This window comes from Amborella trichopoda, chromosome 3 (assembly GCF_054954075.1).
Source record: "Amborella trichopoda isolate Santa Cruz 75 chromosome 3, AtrichopodaSantaCruz75HAP2 v2.0, whole genome shotgun sequence".
In the NCBI taxonomy this organism is placed as follows: Eukaryota; Viridiplantae; Streptophyta; class Magnoliopsida; order Amborellales; family Amborellaceae; genus Amborella; species Amborella trichopoda.
The window spans coordinates 38,956,398-38,980,624 of record NC_142338.1 but is presented as its reverse complement, the minus strand read 5'-3'; the positions used below and the strand labels follow the sequence as shown (position 1 = coordinate 38,980,624).

The following is a 24,227-nucleotide window of genomic DNA, read 5'->3' as shown; positions in this document are numbered from 1 at the left end:
GGGCAGACGACCTACTTTGGAAAAGCTTTTTTGGAATATGAAAATTTGGGTACCACCAAAGGCAAAGAGCCATTAGACGATTAGAGAAATTATATCAATAATACACATAAATATTATAATTTACAGACGACCGCGTTAGTAAAATATGGGATGCAAACTAGGTCCGTCAACACGACTTTTTTTTTTTTTTTTTCCAAAAATTCCTCTTGGTCCGAGAAATATATCCTAGAAACGAATTTTAATTTTTAGTTTTAATTTTTGAATTTTAATTTTTTTATTTCTTTAGTAGGGCAATGCCCTGAGTTTTAGGGGCACTCCCCAGGCAGTTCGACGTTGGAATACTCGGACTGTTCCTTCTCTATTTCTATAGAAAACAATAGCGGTCCGAAGATGAGAACCTCAAATGTAGCTCAGCTTTAGGGTGGTCCTAAGTCCCTATATTCAGACCGCATATTATTTTTGAAAGAAAACCACGGTCCAAGAATTCGAAACTATTTAGCTTTTGAAAAAAACCTCGGTCTGAGAATTGGAAACTTGGACCGTGCTCTGGAATAAGCATTACTCAAATTTAGCTTTGTCCAAGCTCTCCATCCTCGGACCGCCCTATGATCCCATATAAACAAGATAACCATTTTTTTCTCTCTCTTTCTCGCTCTCGCTCTCACTCTCTCTCTAAACCGTTGACTAGCCCAGCTATCGACGTGAAGATGTCCGACATCATTGTCGTGATTTCGAAGAGATTGAAATAATGAGGTGATTTTTTTTTGTTTTTTTTTTTTTTTTTTTCTCTTCGACAATTTTTTAAAAACTTGGATTCTTAGTTTTTAATCTTGGGATTTTTAACTCTGAAGTTGCATTGAGATGACTAGGGTTTCTAGAATCTATTATTTGAGCTCAAAAAAAAAAAAATACTAAAAATTATGAATTTCATTTTTTTAACAGTTTTTTTTGTTCGAAATCTCTTGGAAAATCAATGGTTTGTTTATAGTCATTTGATTTATACAGGTAATAATTTAGTTATTCAAAATATTGTTTCTTTAGTTGTATATTATTGCATTAATATTTTGTTTAATTGTAATTGTGTTTATTACTTATATGTATTTCTTAGATTTGTAGACACCTATTTTAAAAAAAAAAAAAAATTATATACGATTGAAACCTTATATATAAAACTAAGGATGCACCACAAAAATTCATTGAATGTACACACAAGGGTATTTTGGTTAGTTTATATTTTACAAATTATGGTTTTCATATTTTTATTAGGTGCGAATCACTAAGATGTACACACGCACGAAATTTCATGTAATTTTGATTTGTAGAAAAAAAAATTAAAAATGAAACACTACCGGAAAATCGGGACTATACGGTGAACTTTAAACGGTGATAAGGGTATACAAAATCCTTGTTCATTTTTGCCTATAGGCGCTTGGAAGAATTTTGTTTTATATATATATATATATATATATATATATATATATATATATATATATATATATATATATATATATATATATATATATATATATATATATATATATATATATATATATATATATATAATGTTGGAACTAGCGCACTAGCTTATATGAACATATGAGCGCAACAAGACAGATTGAATCTGGGCCGATTTGACCGTCAAGAACGTATTTTGTATTTGAATTTTATATTTTTTTTTTACGTATCCAAATAATTTTAAATTTTAGGCGTCCATTCTACTCATCAAGGCGAACCTAATAAAAATATATTGAAAATAATTTGCAATACATAAATTGACCAAAATACTCCGAAAGATTTTAGGGGTATTTTGTCACTTTAATTGTTGCAAATTATTTTTTTTATATTTTTAGTAGATTATCCTATTTTTGTAGAATACGCACCTAAAATTTTAAATTGGGCATCAAAACAACCTCATCTGAAATCTTTGAGGTAGGCACTAATTTTATTGTTTAGAGCCTCGGCTCGATATAAACTTTTCCCTTCAAATAATAATAATATCGTTACTAAATTTCAATAGGATATGTATTTTCTTTTGTACATGATCCCTCGATTAAAATTCCTATATACAATTTTTAAACAGCTAAAATTTCAATTCTTTTATTTACAATATCCAACAGATGATAGATTCTAAAATTTTAGAACTATGAAATGCTATTACGTAAGGGCCCATTCGGTTCCTTGAATTTTTTATTATCATTGACAAGTGTATCTTGGAATTGGTATTTGGCATTTTCTAGAACATGGTGTATGTTGTTTGGATTGCATGTGGTAGAAACTAGAAAAAAACAAATGCATTGTCTGGATTGCCTATAATGGAAATGTAAATTTTAGATATTTTCTCTCTCTAAAAGTTTTAGATATTTTCTCTCTATAAAATTAGATCTCTAAGGCTTAAAATTTGAGATAAGTTCCCTCTATTAAATTTTTGATATAGTTTCTCTCTTTAAAAATTCTTGGCAGTATCTTTCTCTGAAATATAATATAGTTTCTCTCTCTAAAATTTTTAGGTAGTTTCTCTATCTGAAACTTAAATTTTGAAATAGTTTCTTTCTAAAAAATTTGAGAACGTTTCTCTCTCTAGATATTTTTGGTACTTTCCCACTCTAATTTTTTTAATATAGTAACTCTCTCTAAAATTTGAGATAGTTTCTCTCTCTAAAAATTTTGAAATAGTTTCTCTCTCTCAAAATTTAAGCTACTTCCTCTTTCTAAATTAGTTTCTCTCTCTAAAACTTTACAATACATTTTCCCCCTAAAACTTAAAATTTTAGATACTTTTTCTCTTCAAAAGTTTTGAGATATTTCTCTTTAAAAAGCTGTAAGTAGTTCCCTTCACCAAAAGTTTTGAGATATTTCTCTTTAAAAATTTGTTAGTTCCTCTTTATATATTTTAATTTACTGTGCCTTCAAAATTTTAAGAAACTTTCTCTCTCGAAAAACTTAAAATTAGAGATACTATCTCTCTCTAAAGGCTTTGAGACCATTCTCTCTAAAAACAAATTGAGTATTTCCTCTCCGTAAAATTTAATATAGTTTCTCTCTCTAAAATTTTAATATACGTTCTCTCTTTAAATCTGAAGTTTTGATGTGGTTTCTCCCTCTAAAATTTTAAGATGCTCTCTCTAAAACTTTAAACTTGAGATTGTTTTTCTCTCTGAAAATTGGAGATAGTTTCTCCCCCTAAAGAATTTCATGTATTTTCTCTCTCTAAAATTTTTAATATGGGTGTGAGAAAAAAATGGGTCGTTTCTATGTAATGTCAATTCTATCTATTTTGGTGGCATTGAGATTTCCAAAATTTGGGCTTAAAATAAGAATTAAAGAATCCCACATAAATCTCAATTCTGACGGAAAATGTAAATTCTAAGAGAACGAAACACATTTGGTCTGACCTTTTCTACTAAAAGTGACTCAAAGAAATATGAATCCAAGGAGCCGAACAGCAGAAAAAAAGTATTTCTCAAATTAGAAGATTAAAATCATGATTTTTTAAACAAGTTTTGCATAAATTCTATGAGCATGATAACTTTTTTTAAAATAAATTTAACACAAGAGCAGGTAGTATAACATAGCGCCACCACATAAATGACACATTGTACTAATAAACTTACGATGTAGTATAAAAAAATCACAATACAGAACTTCCATTATTTAACTTCTAGGCGATCCAATACACATGCCCATTTAAACTTAGCAATGAGAAAATTTACGAAGTTCCAAAAAAAATTTATATCGATTTGAACTTCCTTAAATAAATTTTAAATAAATTTTACACAAGTTGAGTGGGTAGCACAACGCAGTGTTACTACAAAATTTTTGAGCAAAAATTTACTAAAGATTATTAAAAAACTTACCACCAATCTTTGATGAGAACAATAGATTGTATATTTTAGTATAAAATTATTGTATTGCAAAATTTATTCATATAAAGTTATTAATTTATTATTTTTCATATGTTATAGTTGACTATATCTATAACATAAAATTATTTAAATTGTCATTCAAATGTTATATTTTTCATGGATTATTCTTATATGTTCTTACCATGAAAAATTGTCACTATTGCTTTTCACTAGGTATCTCTAAAGTCACTTAGCGTTGGAATTTAAACCCATCACGCAAGTTAATGAGGCAACACAATATATCAACGTGACCAACATATCTAAGGGCATCCTATGATTTTCAACGCAAAAATTACATCTTATTATAATATTTGATGGTGCACCTTGATTGTTGAAGGTTTCGAACTTATTTACGGCACACCCTTATTAAAAACCTTCTAATTTAGTTTAAAATGATTAAAATTAGGTATGGATCACGTGGATTCCGCTAAAACCAATTAATACATTTTTATTATTTTTTTTGGAGTTTTCCTAATTTTATTTAATTTTCTTGAGTTTATAGTCCACTTGGACTCGTCCCCAGTAGCTCCACTTGGGACTCCACTCAGGACTTCCGTAATAAGGATTTGGAATTATACAAAAGGATGTGCTGCTCCTGTGGGAACATACATTCTCCATCGGGTGGCATGGATGGATATAAAGCACAACGATTAACGTCTTGAGAATACATTTTCAATTTGCAAGAATTATCTGCTTGGATAAAATAATGTCTCGATAAAGAACAAGGACCGTCCAAATTTCAGAGGCCAATATCTAAGCTCAAATTCACTTCTTCTTTTGTTTCAAAATAATTATCTAGCTATTTTTAGTTCGTTCCCTAAAACTCGAAAAACAAATATAAAGTAAATAAATCTCTTGTACAATGAGGGAATTAATGTTTAGGTAGGGTCCCTTGGAATTAAGAGAATCCATTCCAAAATAAAATGTGAATACGAACAATCAACCAAAATACCACCTAAAATATAAATAAACATTTTTTCTTTACTTTTGCATTCAAGATATATTGTCGCGGATTCGAGCAAGGATCCGTAGCTTTGATTCATCATCGTGGTAAATGGCGAAGCAAATTTTATGCACCGCTGCTTTCAGATTGAACAATTTGGTGATCCCCTTCCAACCTTCCTTGATCACCAATTTGTGTGATATTTCACAAGTCTCGAATCTCACTTGTCTCTCTACCACGCTCGCTAAATCCCCTATAATCCTTGGAACGGAGATCCCATCTTTTATAGCCCTTCTCTCCCAACGATTTGTATTCCACATTAGTGATTCCACACTTTCCTTTAGAATCCTCAAGACAGGACGACGTGGGTGGACGTCCTCAGACATGATCACCTTATTAAACCAAGGGTTAGTCCAGTATCTTCTGACCAAGTCGACTGCATTCAAAAACAAATAAAAAATGAATATATATCTCTCTCTGTATATGAGTCTCTCTTCTCTCTCTTTTGAAAGGAAGTAACATGAAATCAGCTCCTTTCTCTCTGTATGTATAATTCTTTCTCATGTTTTGGCCAAAAGAAAATACTCACCTATTATTTTCACGGGCAGCTCTGATGGGTTGGCAACAAAAGAAAATACTCACCTATTATTTTCATGGGCAGCTCTGATGGGTTGGCAACAATCTCAGCAAAACTTTCGGGGCAAATTTTGGCCTCCAGCTTTTCCTCCTAGCAAGACCTCTCACCCGAAGCTCCCCCTTTTTTCTCCGCAAACAAACGCTCCCACCGGTGCATACTGCACGCCTACTCCATAGGGCAGACGACCTACTATGGAGGAGCTTCTTTGGAATATGAAATTTTGGGTACCACCAAAGGCAAAGAGTCTTTAGACGATTAGAGAAATTATATAAATAATATACATAAATATTATAATTTACAAACGGCCCCGTTAGTAAAATACGGGATGCAAAGTAGGTCCGTCAACCCGACCTTTTTTTTTTTTTTTTTCCTAAAATTCTCCTCGGTTTGACGATGATATCCTAGAACCGAATTTTAATTTGTAATTTTAATTTTTAATTTTAATTTTTAATTTTAATTTTTATTATTTCTTTAGTAGGGTAATACCCTGAGTTTTAGGGGCACTCCCCAGGTAGTTCGACGTTGGAATACTCAGACTATTCCTTCTCTATGTTTATAGAAAACAATAGCTCCGAAGATGAGAACCTCTTACTGTCCCGTAAAGTGAGTGGAGCTCAGCTTTAGGGTGGTCCTAAGTCCCTATCTTCGGACCTCATATTATTTTTGAAAGAAAACCACGGTCCAAGAATTTGAACCTCGGACTGCTATTTAGTTTTTGAAAAGAACCTCGGTACGAGAATTGGAAACTCCGACCGTGCTCTGGAATAAGCACTACTCAAATCTAACTTTGTCCGAGCTCTCCATCCTCGGATCGCCCTATGATCCCGTATAAACAAGATAACCCTTTTTTTCTCTATCTTTCTCGCTCTCGCTCTAGCTCTCGCTCTCACTCTCTCTCTAAACCGTTGACTAGCCCAGCTATAGACGTGAGGATTTCCAACAGCATTGTGGTGATTTCAACGAGATTGAAATAATCAGGTGAGTTTTTTTCTTTTTTTTTATTTTTTTTCTCTTAGACAATTTTTTAAAAACTTGGATTCTTAGTTTTTAATCTTGAGTGTTTGAACTGTGAAGTTGCATTGAGATGACTAAGGTTTTTAAAATCTATAATTTGACCTCAAAAAAAATAAAAACAAATATCACTAAAAATCATGAATTTCATTTTTTAATAGTTTTTTTTGTTTGAAATCTCTTGGAAAATCAATGGTTTGTTTATTGTCATTTGATCTATACATGTAATAATTTAGTTATACAAAATATTGTTTATTTAATTGTATATTATTTCATTATTATTTTGTTTAATTGTTATTGTGTTTATTACTTATTTGTATTTCTTAGATTTGTAAACACCCTATTTTAAAAAGGAAAACGTTTATATACGATTGCACCCTTATATGTAGAACTACGGATGTACCTCAAAAATCCATTGGAAAAGGTTACTTTAATGTTGAAAAACCTTTTGATTGATCATCTCGACATCGAGATGTATGATCATGAAAATTAAAAATATTTTAAGTTTCAGAAATAGTGCATTTTAAAACATATTATCTACACCGTCCATTTCAAGATTTTCATATGTTTATAGATCTACTTGATTTTAACCATTTTTAAAATTTAAAATTTTATAATTAGAAATAAAAATAGATTTTGAGATAATCCTAAGAATATTTTACATCAAAATTATATACCATGATAAAATTTGAAGGTGCACCTTACCTCTACACCTATGGATGCATCCGTATGCTGACTGCACCCTTTAAAGAATGTCTAGAAACTTGTCCGGTATTTAAATATATTTTTTAAATATGTTAAATATATGGGAAAAGTTTATATAGAGCCGAGGCTCTAAACAATCAAATTTGAGCCTACATCAAAAATTTCACTAGAAGAGATTGTTTTGATGCCCAAAGATTTTCAATATTGAAACCTCATTTCTCGACACTATGGTATGCTCTAATTTGATTGTTTAGATCCTAGGCTCTTTACAAACCTCACCCTAAATATATACATGCATTATTAAATATTATAACTAAAAACATATAGTTATATTTAATTAAATAGTATTTATTAAATTTTATTAAAATATTATTTATACATCAAATAAAAATGCTATATAATATATATTATATCATAAATATCTATTATATAATAAAATAAATGGTGATAAAGACTATTATATATTATATCACAATATATGGGTGTGATTTTTATAAGGTTGCAACCTTATATAAACTTTTTCCTTTTATATATATATATATATATATATAGCACACTAGCTCATATGAATATATGAGCTCAAAGGTCCATATTGAATCTGGGCCGATCTGACGGTCAAGAACGCATTTTATATGTGAATTTTAATTTTTTTTCTACGAATCCAAATAATTTTAAATTTTAGGCGTCCATTCTTCTCATCAAGGCGCACCTAATAAAAATATTTTAAAAATAATTCGCAAAACATAAATTAACCAAAATACCTTGAAATATTTCAAGGGCATTTTGGTCTCTTTATTCTTTATAAATCATTTTTTTGATATTTTTATTAGATTCTCTTTTTTTTGAATAATGCTCCGTAAAATTTCAAATTATTTGGATTCGTAGAAAAAAAATTAAAATTAAAATTAAAATATAAAACGAAATCGAAACTATCAAATTGGCTCGGAGTCGATCTAGGTTGTTTGGCTAAAGTGAATACATGTGTGCGCTATAAGTTAGTGGGAAAGATGAGGAATGCGACTGTCGCGTACTCCCAACGGTCATGATTTTGGGACTTCAATCTGACGGTCAGCGTTCAAAAACCTTCTCTCTCACTCAATCGTCTGAAACTCTAATAATTTCCCCTCTTTCTCACTCCATCGCCTGACATCTATCAATGTTCTCCCTCCCTTTATCTCTCTATGCACTCCTCTCTCTCTCTCTCTCTCTCTCACTCTCACGATGCACGCCTCTGCCCACTGTACTCTCTCTCTCTCATCTCTACTGCCATTCCCCTACTCCCCCCCCCCCCCCCCCCCGTACTCCCTCAATCTCTTTGAAACTCGACCTTCTCTCTCAATCTCTCTCGAGCCTACCCCTCTCTGCTGTACACCCCGTCTTTGAGGTTGATTTCTACTTTGAGGCCATTTCTGGTATGAATTCATCCTTTTCTTCATCTATTTTGAATCTGAAGCATATTGCAGTAAATGAAAATGTGTTCATACATTTTTTATTTTTTTTTGAATTAATGAAATGCCTAATGAAGCCAAGGCCACTAAAGGACTAAAACATCTTCCTTCGTCTGCTGGATATCATAGTGTTTGTTTACAGAAAGTTGGAGGAAATTCTGTGAAAGCCCTATCTTTTAAAGTCCGAGCATGGAGAGTATGATTGATTTTCTTTGTGTTATTGCAGAGGTTTTCCTTTTTATTGTTTTGTCTATGGTGTTGTTGGTTTTTTATAGCTATATGTATTCGAAAGGGTACTGTAGAACCATATTTATTTTCATGAGTATGTGTTGGTTGAAAAAATCTGTGTAATTTAGTTTTCCTGCAGTTCATCCTCTTTTCCCTTTTTGTATATTAAGGTAATGGGTATTGTTGCTTCCAAATAAATTAGAATGGGAACGTCTCTTTCTCTACCCCTCTTCCTCTCTCTTCTGTCATATTTATTCTTATTTCTTTCTTGTTGGTGACTATTAAAAGTGCAGGTTAAAAGTGTATTAATTCACAGAAATAGAACTTGTGATTCCATCAATTTCATTTAGGTGGCCTGTTTCCAGTCAGATAAAAAATACTTTGGGATTTGTTCTATCAATTTCCAGTCCGTTTCCCTTTTGCGTTGTTTGCTTTGAAACGTATTTCCCCCTAACTTTTGCTTTCTTGTCTGCATCCATCGTCTCAATGGATTATGTTAATATTTGATTTCCAGATTAATTATTTTTAGGGTTTGCTTATGGTTTTGTTACTTTCCGAGTTCCTTGATTAATCGCACACAACTTTTCTGATTACTTGAGTTTCTATGGTCCTATTTTGTACCCTGTTTACTTTTCAGATAATGGGATATCTTTCTATTCTTTTGTCAAAATTACTTAGTCATTTATTAGCACTAATATGCCTGATTAATGATATTACATTTTTACCAATGGGTAAAGCACCCATTCTCCTCAATTACTAAATATGATATTACACATTTATGCAGAAGAAATAAAGGGTTACAATTAATCACCAGCAGCATCTGCTTTCCAACAAGTTAATATGGCCCATACTCCTCTACCGACCACAAACTCAAAAACGGACAAATCATAGAGGCATTTCTCTCGCATCCACCATCCATTCCCAATTTGAGATGGTCAATATTTAATGTACCTCTCCGTGGCTGATATATGTTAAGTATAATTAATTACATCATCGACCAAAAGTCCATACACCTCAAAGATGATGCAGCACACGCACAATACACCAAAGAATGTCTCCCAGAATTTTAGAAATTCAATGGTCACATACAATTGATCCATTCTCAATTGTGCAATCTGATTGTTGAAATGCAGTTTCGAAGAACCCTGCAACTCCACCTACACCTTTGGACTCAAGAGAGGGTGGCGAAAATTGGACAATCATGTCTCTAAGAGTCACCATGCCCACCACCCTTTGGCCATCATTCATAATAAAGAGGCAATCGTTTTTCGACTCTGCCACTTTCTCCATGGCTTGTTTTAGCGTGTCTGAAAGTCTGTTGGTCACTGGATTTCCCATTTTTGTAAGAAAATGGCTTTTTATGCGGAGAGCTCCTGCAGAGAAGAGAGCCCCTAGCTCTCTTTCAATGGGGTCCAAAGGGGCTAAGCCTGAGTTCTCGTTTCTGGCATCGAAGTTGATGAATTCTTCCATTGTTAGCTTCCTGGGCACAAAATGCAAATAATTAGAGAATGTAGAGGTTTTCCTTGTCACTGAGAATAATTCAAGACTATGGATCTGACTATGTACTCAGTTGCTCATCTTTCAATAGTTAAATGGAACCTTCACTTGTTCAGAATACTGGATTAGTTTCTAAAAGACACAAAAGAAAAGAACTGACTTGGACATAAGCTTCTTTATGTTCAAATACCAATTGCATGTAATAATATTCACCCCCCTCCAACTACCATAAACTTTGTCACATACACGCTGGAACTATTTAAGCTTCAATTGAGGTTGATTGTGGAGATCAGCTTCACTTTGTATTTCGTATGTAAAGCCTTCTATACATTATTACCGGAAAGAAAAAGGGGGGAGTATGCAATTCTAAAATACTAACTTCCGGTTTTTAAAGATGTCATCATTGTCAAGTAGAAGTCGGACATCTGTGCTCCTGAAATTTCCAATCAGTCTTTCAGTTTTGGAGTCAAGGATGGGGATGCCACCTATTCGATTCTTCCACAGACAGTGCAAACCTTCCGCTACACTCTGATCTCCATGTAAGTGAATCACAGGGCCCCTTTTCTCGTACCTAAGAAATAAGAAAATTTTGATTAAAGCTACAGACACACATACATTAAGTTGTTACATATAGACAATGTGCGTCTGTATGCGTACGTGATGTATTCTAGTATGGATTCTTCCTTTTCCACCTGCCTACAGACAAGCTAGCAACCCGCATGTTTTCTTGCAAAATATCATAATTGTATTCCAAAAGATTACTTCTTTGTGCTCATACATTTTAATGTTATCAAGCATGCATGAAATATGTTTAATTTAGAAATAAAGTTTTCATGGGAAAAGCTAGAAAAATGAAAGAGTCATTTGAATACCCGAAGTCGGAGAGAGGCTTGTTTGCAATGCTATCAAACCATTCCAAGCCACTACAGTGAAGTAATAGCTGCACAGCTGCATGCTGAAATCATTGAAAATCACAACATTAACAAGAAACCAATAAAAGTTGAAATGAATATGAAAGTATATAAAACATCAGACATCCCCCTAAGGATACAATTGTGCAGAATCCACTGGTCATCTCTTGATGGACAGTGGTTGTGGATAGCTTTGTATGGTCAGACCACATCAGCCTGTCTTATCTCCACCATCCATCAACCACGTATGGCATATTCCCTCCTAGGGGGGAATTAGCATATCATATAAAGAGAAAATAAAACATGGTGTAAGAGAAAGTGTTCAATTGGAGGAAGTTTCAATAAAAATAAGATCCCAAATTCTCGATTTTAAGAAAATTGTGATGTCAAATCTGAAGTTTGAAGCCAGTTTAAGCCATCTCAAAGAAAACTAATACTATGTAGGAATGGGCTTTAGGCTTGGTCGCAGCGTAGCGGGTTGCCATTGCATGACATCCCGAGTTCCATTCTTACCATGAGTAGGGGACCCTATCTCCGCTAAACTACGCAAAAAAAAAAAACTAATAATATGTCATTTTAATGGTACCGGGGAAATCTATTTTTTTACTTATGTATAGATTTAAGAGCTCCATTTCACAGCACCCCATGGCTGAATGACTGAAAAATTGAAAGTGAAACTAAAAAATTGAATATCATGGGGAGAGGAAAACTTGAAGAATTTACCTGTGTAACAAATCCAACAATTCGAGAATCTGACCGGTCAATCACTGGAGCTGCCTTTAGTCGGTGTTTGGATAAAAGTAGCAAGACATGAAGTAGAGAGTCACTCAATTGCACTGGGAGGAAGGGACCCCATCGGAATGTCCTCGCCAGTTCGCCAATCTGTAAACATGGTCATATAGTGCTTCAATCTCCATCTGTGGTTATGGAACAAGGGACTCACACAACCATCCAATCACCCATGCATATGTGCATGCGCACACACACATAAATATCCAAAAATACATTCAAACAAGTGCACATACACCCAATTTGAAGTTTGGCATCATGGCTTAGTGGTTAGCTCATAAGGGCCATACCACTAGATCAAGGATGTCACAGCTCCCATACCTCCATAAAATAAGAAAACTAAACAAAATATATGTACCATTTTACTATGCCAGTGATTCAAGTTATTTTGGATAGCTAGAGTTCATGTCAAATTTAATTTTAAAAAATGTTGTTGTCCCATTAAATTTTTTGGAAAATTAGAGCTTAATGCAGTTTGCACAAGAAGGATAAATTAAAATTGCGGCTAAGTTTTTTGAAAATTCCAGACAAGTCGGAGCATTGAAACTTGTTTATTCACTTAAATTTGGCCGAAATTTTCTGAGCTTCCATTCAAATATTTAATGTTAAACAGTTGATGCAACATTTATTTGACTATATATTTTTGGATCAGCAAGCATCAAATTCAAACCCACAACCTTTAATGAAGACTGAGAGCCACAACTCACTGAAGCTTTGGTAAAGTATTAACTGTAATAGAAACAAAATTCAAACAAGATAGAAAAGTGACTTACTATTTCCTTTTGTGAGGAGAATGTAATAAGATACGAAAGAGTATATTACATGTAACAATATAGGAAAGTTACAATATTGTATTATCATTATATATATATAATGAAAGAACCACCACAAGAATAGTGTGGGACATAATTATTTTTTAAAAACTTCTTCTCTTTCTTTATGGTATCAAAGCGATCATCTGTCCCAACCTCAAGTTCGTGATAATTTCTCCTTTATCTCTCTCAATACTAAACTCTCCATCCATTACATATCGTGTTTTTCAATTTTTATCTTGCAATAAAAAACTTGGCCTTGCAAACCTTCTTCCCTTTGCAATTTCTCTACGTCCCTTTTCAATGCACGGGTTTCTTGAAACGGCCATCACTTGCTGCCTCTAATCTGAGGTATCTTCTTCCATGTTAATTATAGGCCTAATTTGACCGAAAGGAGCAATAGCCATTACCAGTTTCTCTCTTTCTAATTTTTCCTTTTAAAAACCCTCTCCCACCATTGCTTTTACTCTTACGGTTCGCCTTTGGCTCTCTCTCTAGAAAATTATCACTAGCTTTCTCTCTCTCTTAGTTATCTCTAGAATATTATCCTTCCTCCATCAAATATCTTTTCATTCCAATGGACATTTCATCCTTATCAAACAAGTATCCCTATCCCTTCACTCTCAATATAGAAAATTTTGTGTTTATTAAATTGACAGAGAAAAACTACTGGTTATGGGACCCAAATGATGTCTTGATTGAGAGTCAGGAACTTTCTGGATTCATTAATGGTGATTGCCCTACACCAAGTCAAAAGATTACTTCTCCTAATTGTAAGAGTGAAATCAAAAACCCAGACTATAGATTATGGTTAAAATTCGACCGGTTTCTTTAAAGCCTAGATCATATGGACATTATTACAAGAGTGTCTTAACCTTATTGTTGGTCTCAAGACTTCTGCAGAAGTTTGGTGCCTAAAGAATACCTATGTAGGTCATTCTCAAGCTAAGGACTTTTAACTTACCCAGCAACTCCAACTCTACAAGAAAGAGAATTCAACCCTGTCAAAATACATATCCAAATTCAAGAATACGTGTGATGATTTAGCTATTATTGGCAAACCTTGTACCAGAAGAAAATAAGGTATTTTGGCTTCTTGATAAACGTGGTCCAAATATGAGAGTTTTGCTACCACTATGCTTAAGCTTATGATTCTTTCATATTCTAAAATTATGCCCCTTCTTCAAAGCCATGTGTTTATACTCGAAATTCCAGGCGGGGGACTTTACCCCCGCTTTGGTTTTGGGTACAAACAAATCGATGAGTTAGAGATTGGGTCCCATCAAATTACATTTCGAGAGAGAATCGGGTCCTCGGGCCTTATCCCTCTCGGATCACCGATAAAGTCGGCTTCCCTCCTATCTTAACCTTGGAGCTCAACAAAGAAAGCTTTCGAAAAAGGCTTGAGATAAAAGAACAAGGAAAATAAGTATAGAAAGAGAACAAAGGAAGAGAACCACAACTATACTAGGGAAATATAAATAAATAGAAGTAACTACTAAATGCAATAAAAATAAGAAAATAAAAAGCATGGAGACAAGGGAATAAGGCTTATCTAAACATGCATAACATAGAATGAAAGAGAGAGAGAGAGAGAGAGAGAGAGAGAGGAGACTATAGAGATGCAAGCATGAGTATGAAGAAGGAAGGAGATGAGATCCTCATCTATGAGGTAAAAGATAATATTATAACATAGAAGGGAATAAAATGAGAGAAATGAGCAAAAAAACTAACGCTAATATACAACGTGCAATAAGACTAATAAACTAGATGCAAAAAAGAGATACAAGGAAAGATCGTTTGGAAGAATGCTAAGATAAGTGAAATCGAGAGAAATAGAGAATGAAGCATTAAAAAGAGGAAAGATGAGTAGATGAACACAAGTTACTATTAGAGTATAATAAAGGACAAGAAAAGTAGATACAATAAGAAGAGAATAAGAGAGATTAAACTATTGGATAAAATATAAGGGACATAAACTACATAACTATAGGAGGAACAAAGAGAAGAAAGGGGATAAAAATAGGTGAAATCTATACCATAGGATAAAAAGAGGATGATGAGAAGGGGAATGAAAGAAATGAGAGCGATGAGAGAAAGAAAGGAAACAGAAAGTAAAGATCTCTAATTAAAATGGGAAGAACATAATGAAGAAAAGAAAATGAGCATTAAATAGAAGAGATGAGAGAGGGAGAAGGGAAAGAAACATAAAGAAATAAGACCTAGCTTATAAGATAAAAGAAATTAAGAAAAAAAAAAAAGAGTAGCTACGATTCTCTGGAGAGCATAACAAAGAAGAGAAACCAAATACTAAATGGAAGAGATGAGAAAGGGGAAGAGGAGAGTACCTATGCTATCAAATAGAGAAAACTAGAAAGAGGCATAAATCTAGCAAGCTAAGAGAATAAATGCTTATGAAAGAGAGGGAAAATAAATCTACACTAAAGAAGATGGGAGAAAGGAGAGATCCACATTATCAAATCAGTAAGAAAAGAAAAGAGAAGCAGACACAATAAATTAAAAGGAATGAATATAACAAAGAAAGAGAAACAACCAAACAATGAAAGAGATGAGAGGTTAAGTGAGAAAAGAAGATCTATACTATTAAGTAGAGGAAACAAGAATGAGAAATGAATGCAACACTCTAAAAGAAATAAATGATATCAACAAAATGAAAATAATCATGCAATAAAGAAGATGGTAAGGGAAAAGAGAGTATCAAATCTACACTATGAGATGAACAAAAAGGGAAAGAGAAATAAATACAACAAATCTAACAAGAAACAAATGCAACAAGAAAAAGGAGCATAACTATAGGATAAAGAAAATGAGGGAAAGGGATGAGAGAGAAAAATCTACACTATCAAATAAAGCAAATATTGGAGAAAAATAAATGTAAGAAACCAAAGAAAATAAATGCAAACCAATGAAGGGAAAATGATCACGCGATAAGAAGATAAAAGGAGAAAAAAGGGATTAAATATAACTAACTAGAGGTAATAAATACTACATTAAAAGAAAAGCAAAAGAACATAAATAGAGTAGTGAATAGGGGAAAATAGGAAAAAATATAGGAAAATAATTCAAAGAAAAGTACATAAGAATCAAAAGAAAAGAAGAGAAAGGAAAATGACGATTTAGGCCAAGCGCCCGAGATTGGCGCCCAAAGTTGGTGCCGATTCAGATTATGTGGTTGCACAATCAATCTAAAACTTTTTCGGTTTTTAATGGGCAAGTAGAAATAGGAAGAAGAGGGCCCAAAAGGTTTGATTATCTGGACCGCATTCCATTTCAAGTGTAGCTTGAAGGAGTTTGTAGTTTTAGGTTTGGATTGAAGGGTATGGTAAGATGGGGGTTGCTCATGTGGGCTCACCTTGGGGCTTTTCTCTCAAGCTCAATCTTAGGATCAAGGCTAACAAAATTTGGGCATAACCTAAACTCAAAATCCTTAAAAATCTGGACCTTTTGAACGAGGTATAAGGGGCTATTTATCCGCAAAATGGACCCATGACAGCCTGTAGGTCGGTTTTGTGTAATTTTTTTGTCATCCAAACTTCAGCGACACTTGGATTGGTGCTGGCACTGGTTGGAATGTCGCCATATCATTAATGCAATAATAATCACAGACAGTAAATATTAATTGCTCATTAATGTGGCTTATGTACAACCTATCAAAATCTAACGCCACTGGCAATGGCGCTTGCGGCATTCTAACTGCCTTCAAACAATGTTCAGGACACGTGTCACGTTCTGGTGACTCTGATGTCGTTCAGATGGAACAATCACAACTTGAAACTATTCCAACTAGCGTCGGTGGCCTTCAAACTGCCGCCAGATACCAGCAGTCCCACCGTCTTGGTTGTACCTTCATCTGATCATCAACCGATGAGAATTCGACAACCTCAAGCCGTACTGATGTCTGACATGTCATTATGGGCTTGCCATGTCTGTAGGTACTGACTGACATCGCAGCCCATCACTTCAGTCACATCGGCCAGGCTGTTTCCTGCCTGATGAAGGTCTCGAGACCTGGCACTGGTTGGAAAGGTGCTGATGGTATTCGCACTGCCGCCAGGCTTCTGGCCATTCGAGAGCTCAAAAGGGGAGGCTCAAGCCTTGGCGCCCTTTGGATTGGCATGGGCGCCAGGTTTCTGGTCTTTTGGGTCACCCATGTGATGACTGAGGTGACTTTGGTATCTTGCCATCGGACTTTTGGTAGGGCTTTGGTGCCCATTGAAGTAACATCAAAGCCTTTCCTTCTGAATGCTTCATGGTCAGGTTGTTCTGAGTCTGTCTCGCCTTGTTTCGCCTCTTGATGTCTTTAGTCCCACTTGAGCAATAAAGGTTTGATGGAGGCTAGGTTAATAGAGAAGGGGTTCTGATGGGGCGAATGGTTTAAAATATCCGGATGGTCTGCCTAGGACATTTTAGCCTATCCATAATTTCTCCAATCGAGAGCAGGGTATCTACACCATGAGATTAGAAATCAGCCTCATTCCTCTGAAGAACACTCATATCCAAATCGGAACATGCCCTTTGTTATACAACAAACAAATTTAGCATCCAATAGAGGTAATCAGAAATGCAGAGGTAGGGGGAGAAACAACTTTGGTAGTCAACAGTTTTTCAACTCTCACGGACGAGGGTTTGTTCAAACTAGATAGATCAGTAATGTGAGTTATACGGTGCCTCAGAAAAATCAAGAAAGTAGTGGTCAAGGCCTCCAACAAGATTCACAGATGCAACAATCAACTCAAACACCCTTAGAAAGTTGTCAAATTTGTGGGAAATTTGGACATATTGTATTAAAGTGTTGGCACAGATTCAATCATATGTACCAAGAAAAAGACATTCCTCAAGCTCTTGCTGCAGTGACTATAGAAAATTCCCAATACTCGAAATGGTTCTCAGACACTGGTGCCTCAACTATTATGACAAGAGAACCAGGTAAAATGCAAAACCTTCGCTATTATAGTGGTAGAGATACAGTCATGGTCGGTAATGGGGAGCAATTGACTATTTCACATGTTGGTAATGTAAATATTAATCTTGCGTCAAAAAAATTTAATATTTCTAATGTTCTTTTGATGCCAGAGATGAAAAATAATTTACTATCAATTATTCAGTTTACAAAATATTTTCCATGTATTTTTTAGTTCTCATCAAATAGTTTTGGATTTAAGGAAATGAGCACAGGGAGAACTCTAGCCAACGGAAATAGAAATGATGGACTTTATGCACTTGAGGATGTCATGAAAGCTTTATTTTCTAATCAAACTAAGAAAACATCACTAAGTGTGTGGCATCAACGACTCGGACATCCTCAAAATAAAGTAGTATGTTTCTTAGAATCGAAACAATTAATTAATGTTGATTCATGGAATAAATTTCATTTTATTTGTGCTAGTTGTCAGATGGGAAAAAGTTGTAAACTCCTGTTTAGTAGTATTGATAAGACCTCTACAGAATCTCTTTTTAAGATTCATTCAGATTATGGGGTCGTGCTTCAGTTTTATCCAATCGAAGTTATCACTTTTATGTGGTATTTGTGGATGATTACACTCGTTTTTCTTGAATTTATCCTTTGAAAGAAAATTTGACTTTTTCTCTGCATTTGTGAAATTTCATCATATGGTTGAAAGGAGATTTGAGAAACGAATTCGAATTTTTCAATGTGATGGATGTGGTGAATTTGCTAAGAAAGAATTTATTGCTCATCTTACTAGGAAAGGAATTGTGCAATAGATATCATCTCCAGGAACCCCTGAACAAAATGGAATAGCAGAAAAAAATATAGAAATATTGTATAATTGGGTCTTACAATGATGTTTCATACAGGAATTCCTAAACAGTTTTGGGTTGAAGCTTTCTATACCACAGTCTTTGTAATAAACAGGATTCCCTCGACTAATTTGCAAATGGATTCACCATATTATTTGTTGTATAGTCACCTACCATATTATTCTTCGCTGTCGATGTTTTCTGTACTTTCGAGACTAAGCTGCCAATAAATTTTGTCTTTGTTATCTTCCATGTGTATTTTTTATTTACAGTATTCAACATAAGGGTTACATATGTCTACATCCACCCACAGGGTGAGTCTATATCTTTATACATGTTGTATTTGATGAAAATATATATCCTTATGCTAACCCCAATTCTCTGTTTGATAGTGCTCAAGTTTAGGAGAAGAGGTCTACCTATGAAGAATGGTCAAAGTGTTATAAGCCTAAAACACATGCTCCTTCCTCTTCTGATTCATCACCTTCACATAAACCATCCATATGGGACACCTTTAATGTATCTAGTCCCTCAGGTCTTGTTTACCCATCACCAATGGTAGCTCTCGAGCTTCTCTTATAGAAGATGTCCCCATTGCAACATCAATTCAAGATGTCCTGGATGATGCAACACACAATCGTGGTGAAGAAAATGTTGTCACTTAAGAAACCGAGCAATCCAAATTTTTAACCTGACTCTAGGCATTCTTGTCATTACATGATGACAAGATCTCAAGATGGTATCGAAAACTTTATATTCTCCCATCCATGGCAATTATCTCAAGTGCTCCTACTTTTGAAATAATCCCTTTTAAACCTAGATCCATTGAATATGTCTTGGGTCATCCGGGTTGGCATCGTGCAATGGAAGAGGAAATTTAAACCTTACATGTTAACTCAACTTGGGAGCTAGTTCCACGTCTTTCAGGTATGATTATTGTTAGTCGTCTTTGCGTTTATAAGACTAAATTAAAATCTGATGGTAGTCTAGAGAGACTTAGGGCCAGACAAGTTGCTAAAGGATATAATCTGGCTGCTGGAATTTATTTCTTTGAAACATTAAGTCATGTTATTAAGCCTGCTATTATTCGGATTGTGCTCACCATAGCTATTGCGCACCACTGGTCTATCAAACAGCTTGATGTAAAACATGCTTTCCTGCATGGCTTTCTTAAAGAAGCTGTATTTATGGAACAACCTCCTGGATATTTTTAGCTCAAAATATTATAATCATATATGCAAATTAAAAGAGTTTTATATGGTCTCAAGCAAGCACCACGGGCCTGATTTAAATTATTTAGTGCCTATTTATTATCATTGGGATTTTATTGTAGTATAGTTGATTAATCTCTATTTGTTTCTCGTACTACTCAAGTATTATTATCTTTCTCCTTTATGTTGATGATATTATTATAACTGACGATAATTCAGATCTTCTAGAATGATTCATTTCCCAACTTGGAAGGGAATTTATAATAAAACATCTTCGACCTCTTCACTACTTTCTTAGCATATATGTATCTTATTTTTTAGGTAGACTTTTTCTATCGCAAAGCAAATATGCTCGGGATCTTCTAAGTCGTGCTCAGATGCTTGGTGTCAAACCTATTTCTACACCAATGGCAATGAAAAATAATATTCATGAGAATTCTATTTCATTTCATGATTCATCCCTTTATCAGAGCATTGTTGTTGCACTCCAATACATTACCATAACACAGACTGATCTTTCCCATAGTGTTAATACAGTATGTCAATTTATGCATGTCCCTACAATTGCACGGTTTCAGGCAATGAAGCAGATTCTTCGTTATCTCAATGGTGCACAATCCTGTGGTATAAAAATCTTATCTGATAGTTCCCTTGAGTTATATGCTTTCTCTGATGCAGACTGGCTACATGTCCAAATACTCTCCGTTCAACCACTGGTTTCTGCACCTATCTTGGTTCCAATTGCATATCTTAGAGTGCTAAGAAACAATCCACTGTGGCTCGTTCAAGTGTCGAAGCAGAATACCGATCTATGGCATCCATTGCTACAGAATTGACATGGTTGTCTTTTATTCTTTGGGATATTGTGGTGCTTCTTCCTCAGCCACCAACACTTTTTTGGGACTAAATTAGTGCTCCCTATGTAACAATTAATCATGTTTTTCATGCCCAGACAAAGCACATTGAGTTAGACTATCATTTTGTGTGTGAAAAGGTTGCTCTTGGATTACTTATCACTTGATTTGTTTCCTCTCGTAATCAAGTAGCGGATATCTTCACCAAGCCTTTTCCATGAGATGTTTTTCGAGATCTTTACTTCAAACTCGGGATTCTAATGCCTCCTCAACCGAGCTTGAGGGGGAGAAATAAAAAAAAAATTCAAACAAGATAGGAAAGTGACTTATTATTTCCTTTTGAGGAGAATGTAGTAAGATAGGAAATTGTATATTGCATGTAACAAGATAGGAAAGTTACACTATTATATTATCATTATATATACAACGAAAGAACAACCACAAGAATAGTGTGGGGCATAATTATTTTCTCAAAAAATTCCTCTCTAAATTTTCTTTAAACTGAGTTGTTATAATCAAATAATTAAAAAAAAATTTAAAGCACAATTCTTACTACCTTTGCTCGGCCAATATTTGGAAGCTGATCTAGCATCGAAAAGAAACTACCACTCTTGCTACATAATTCCGACTCAGCCTTCTCAACTTCCTGACCAAAAAGTAAGATATAATGTTAGGTAATGTAATGTCCAAGAGAAAAGAAATTTTTTGCTCAATTAGTTACAAAATAACGTCAGAATAATTTTCCAAATGCAATTTGGCACAATTCATTGTGTTGAAGCATAAAACTGTAAGCTTTTTGGTTTTGAGAAAACTAGAATTATAAAATCTTTGATATTAAATAGAAAGTAGGGAAATTTGCATATATTCTATTATATTTTTTGGAGTTTAAAAAAAGTGTCCCTAATTTTTTATAATCTAGTATATTATTATTTTAGCCCTTTTTTTCTATAAAGTAGATTGAGCTCAAATTTTAGGGGTTCAAACTTAAATAAATAAAATGGCCAATATAACCAAAATAGCCCTAAAATTTCTATGGATATTTTTGGAATTTTCATTTTTGTCTAAAGAACTCTATATTTTTTAAACAAATGAGTGATGATAAGAAGTATGAGTACACGAATTTTGAGCTCAATCCAATATATAATAAAGATAAATTAAAATACGATGTATGCTTTTTAAAAAGGACATGGATGAAAAAATAAAATATTGGGGGTAATTTCAAAATTTTATGCAAGGGATATTTACCTAAATGTTTTCCTTTTTTTCCTTTTTTTTTTTTTGGGAATCGGTCATGGCTTGATTGGTTAATTTTTCTAACTTATAAACAAAAATTTTCTCCCAGTTAACTTTTTTTTTTTTTTTTTGGGAAATTACTTCCACAATCTCTAAGTTAACTATTTGCCGTAAAGTCTATAAATGTGGGAAAAAAAAGACCAGAAAATAGAGTTTTAAGAATGTTCACCTCAATGGCCCATAGGACCATACTCGAGAACTCGATTAAACCAATATCACGATCCATAGAATTTTCAGTACTCGAATCAGCATCTACACCAATGGGGGCACCAAGAATACACCGCTCATGCATGGAAGCAATTGCATCACGTACACAATCTTCAGGCCTAAGCTCCGGCACTAACAATTTTTTTTATTTTATTTTTTTTAATGTTAACGGTAAGAGCCCCATATATACAGTACAATAAAGAGGAAGAAGTAGAGGAATACAAGCTAACTGTGTACATCAACATCGTCAAAAGAGAGCGAAATTTCAAAAAATTAAAATAAATAATAAAATAAATAAATAATAATAATTGTTAAATGTCCCGGTCCCTCGATCAGGTATTGACATTTCTAAAGCTCGGTACGGCTTCCATGATTCTTTCCTTTATAATTCAAAAAAAAAAAGAGAGAGAGATATGATAAAATCCAATACAATCCAAAAGGAGTTTGTTTCAATTTGGGAAGGAAAACAAAGCAATTCGGTGTTTTGGCCTATTCGAGAAAGATTTTGGAAAATTTTTTAATTTAATATAAATAAATAAAATATTTATATAAAAATAATTAAAAGTTATAAATAAAATTTTCAAAAATAAAAATAAGTACTTTTATATAGATATTTATTTGCTTCAGCCGGATTGGCCAGCTGACCGAAACAGCAGCAACAAACTTCGTTTCGCGTCGGTCTACACCTAAAATCCGAATGCTTCAGCGTAACTAATCTGAGGGTGAAACCAAGAAATTTTGGCTTTCCAAAAACCAAGCAAATTACCTTCTTTTGTTAACCTTAACCCAAGCAAATTACCTATTTATTGAGAAAAAACTCATATAAGCAACTAAAAAACAATTTCCCAATACCTGCAATTACCATATATCTGAAATACATCATTTCTAACTTTAGATTTCAATGAAAATTAAAATAAAATTATTGAAAAACCCCAAAATCGCTTATTCAAGTTGACCTATAAGTTGCCCAAACAAATTGAAATTGTCAAATAAAATTGCCCACGATGCTAGTTTTCTGTGTAAAGTTAAACCCAAAAATCCTCAATTCTCAAATTACAAAACTGGCACAGGCACAAAATAAATTATTAAAAGATGAATTCCATAATCTCATGAAAGCCATCTATTTTCCTCAGTTTTTTTTCCCTGTTTTTTCGTTTTCCTTTTCTTTTCTTGCGTTTTTCTTAAGTCTAAGCTTTTAAGTTCTTAACTTGCATAATGACAATTAAGTAAAACCCAAGTTACAAAACACCCCTATATTTTCAGGTAAATTCTAAATTAAGTTTATCTAAATCTAAAAATAATGAAAAAGGAAAACAGATAGTTGGAAAGGAGCAAAAATGAAAAATCTACCACTATTTCACCCAGAAAATTAAAAATATAAGAAAAACTAACTACCTGAAGAATTATGAATTCCTGGAATCACGTAGAGAGGAATGTGATCGAGAAACAGCTGAATTGCGTTATCCGTTGCCCCCTGTTTTTCATAATTATTGTGAATTTTCTCAAAATTTTCTTTAAATCCATCTTCTTCATCTGAATTTCTTTCTTCTGTTTTCTTCATAAAACTCTCTAAATCCCTTCGATCCATCCCCAAAGAAATGCAGATTTTGTTGCTTTTTTTTTTCCTTTTATCGCATTTTTATTTTGCTATTTTCACTTAAACTTTTGCCCCTTCTTTATTTGTTTCCACTCTCGTCACCCTTGTGGTGAGGAAGAGGAAAGAGCAGGTCAGGAGGTCAGCCAACAATGCTGGGTTGGGCACTTGTTGGCAGGAAAACAATCCACGTACCATAAATTTGACAGGTGGATGGATTTGGGAGGTAACGTTGGCCTAGTAACGGTCGTATTTAACAGCTGGTTCAGGCATTATCGATGTTATATCTACTGCCGGTTCAGGCATTAATGTTGTCATATCCACGACCTATTCAAGCATTCTCCATATTCTTGTTGTCTTCGGAGGAAAAATTTTGGCTTTTTTTTAATTTAATATAAATAAAG

General features: G+C 33.8%; 1 protein-coding gene and 1 long non-coding RNA gene across 5 annotated transcripts; one reads left to right on the top strand and one right to left on the bottom strand.

Annotated features, from left to right (window-relative positions):
* The first annotated feature begins 8,342 nt into the window (after window positions 1-8,342).
* LOC110007268 (uncharacterized) lies at window positions 8,343-9,100 on the top strand. The gene is made up of 2 exons (XR_002280950.2): window positions 8,343-8,610; window positions 8,776-9,100. It is a non-coding gene; the product is annotated as an uncharacterized LOC110007268 (long non-coding RNA).
* A 492-nt stretch (window positions 9,101-9,592) lies between these two features.
* Window positions 9,593-23,875, bottom strand: LOC18422523 (SNF1-related protein kinase regulatory subunit gamma-1). Of its 4 annotated transcripts, none has more exons than XM_020667215.2 (7): window positions 23,625-23,875; window positions 22,192-22,361; window positions 21,286-21,375; window positions 12,006-12,164; window positions 11,244-11,326; window positions 10,751-10,942; window positions 9,593-10,354 (listed from the first exon to the last, which is right to left on the bottom strand). In XM_020667215.2, exons 1-7 carry the CDS (start codon window positions 23,815-23,817, stop codon window positions 9,949-9,951), a joined length of 1,293 nt encoding a protein of 430 aa, XP_020522874.1. In that variant the 5' UTR covers window positions 23,818-23,875; the 3' UTR covers window positions 9,593-9,948. The 4 variants fall into 4 exon arrangements, with proteins under 4 accessions (XP_020522874.1, XP_088718659.1, XP_020522877.1 ...); XM_088862533.1 differs by having other exon boundaries at window positions 10,857-10,942; XM_020667218.2 differs by having other exon boundaries at window positions 22,192-22,274.
* Window positions 23,876-24,227: the final 352 nt, after the last annotated feature.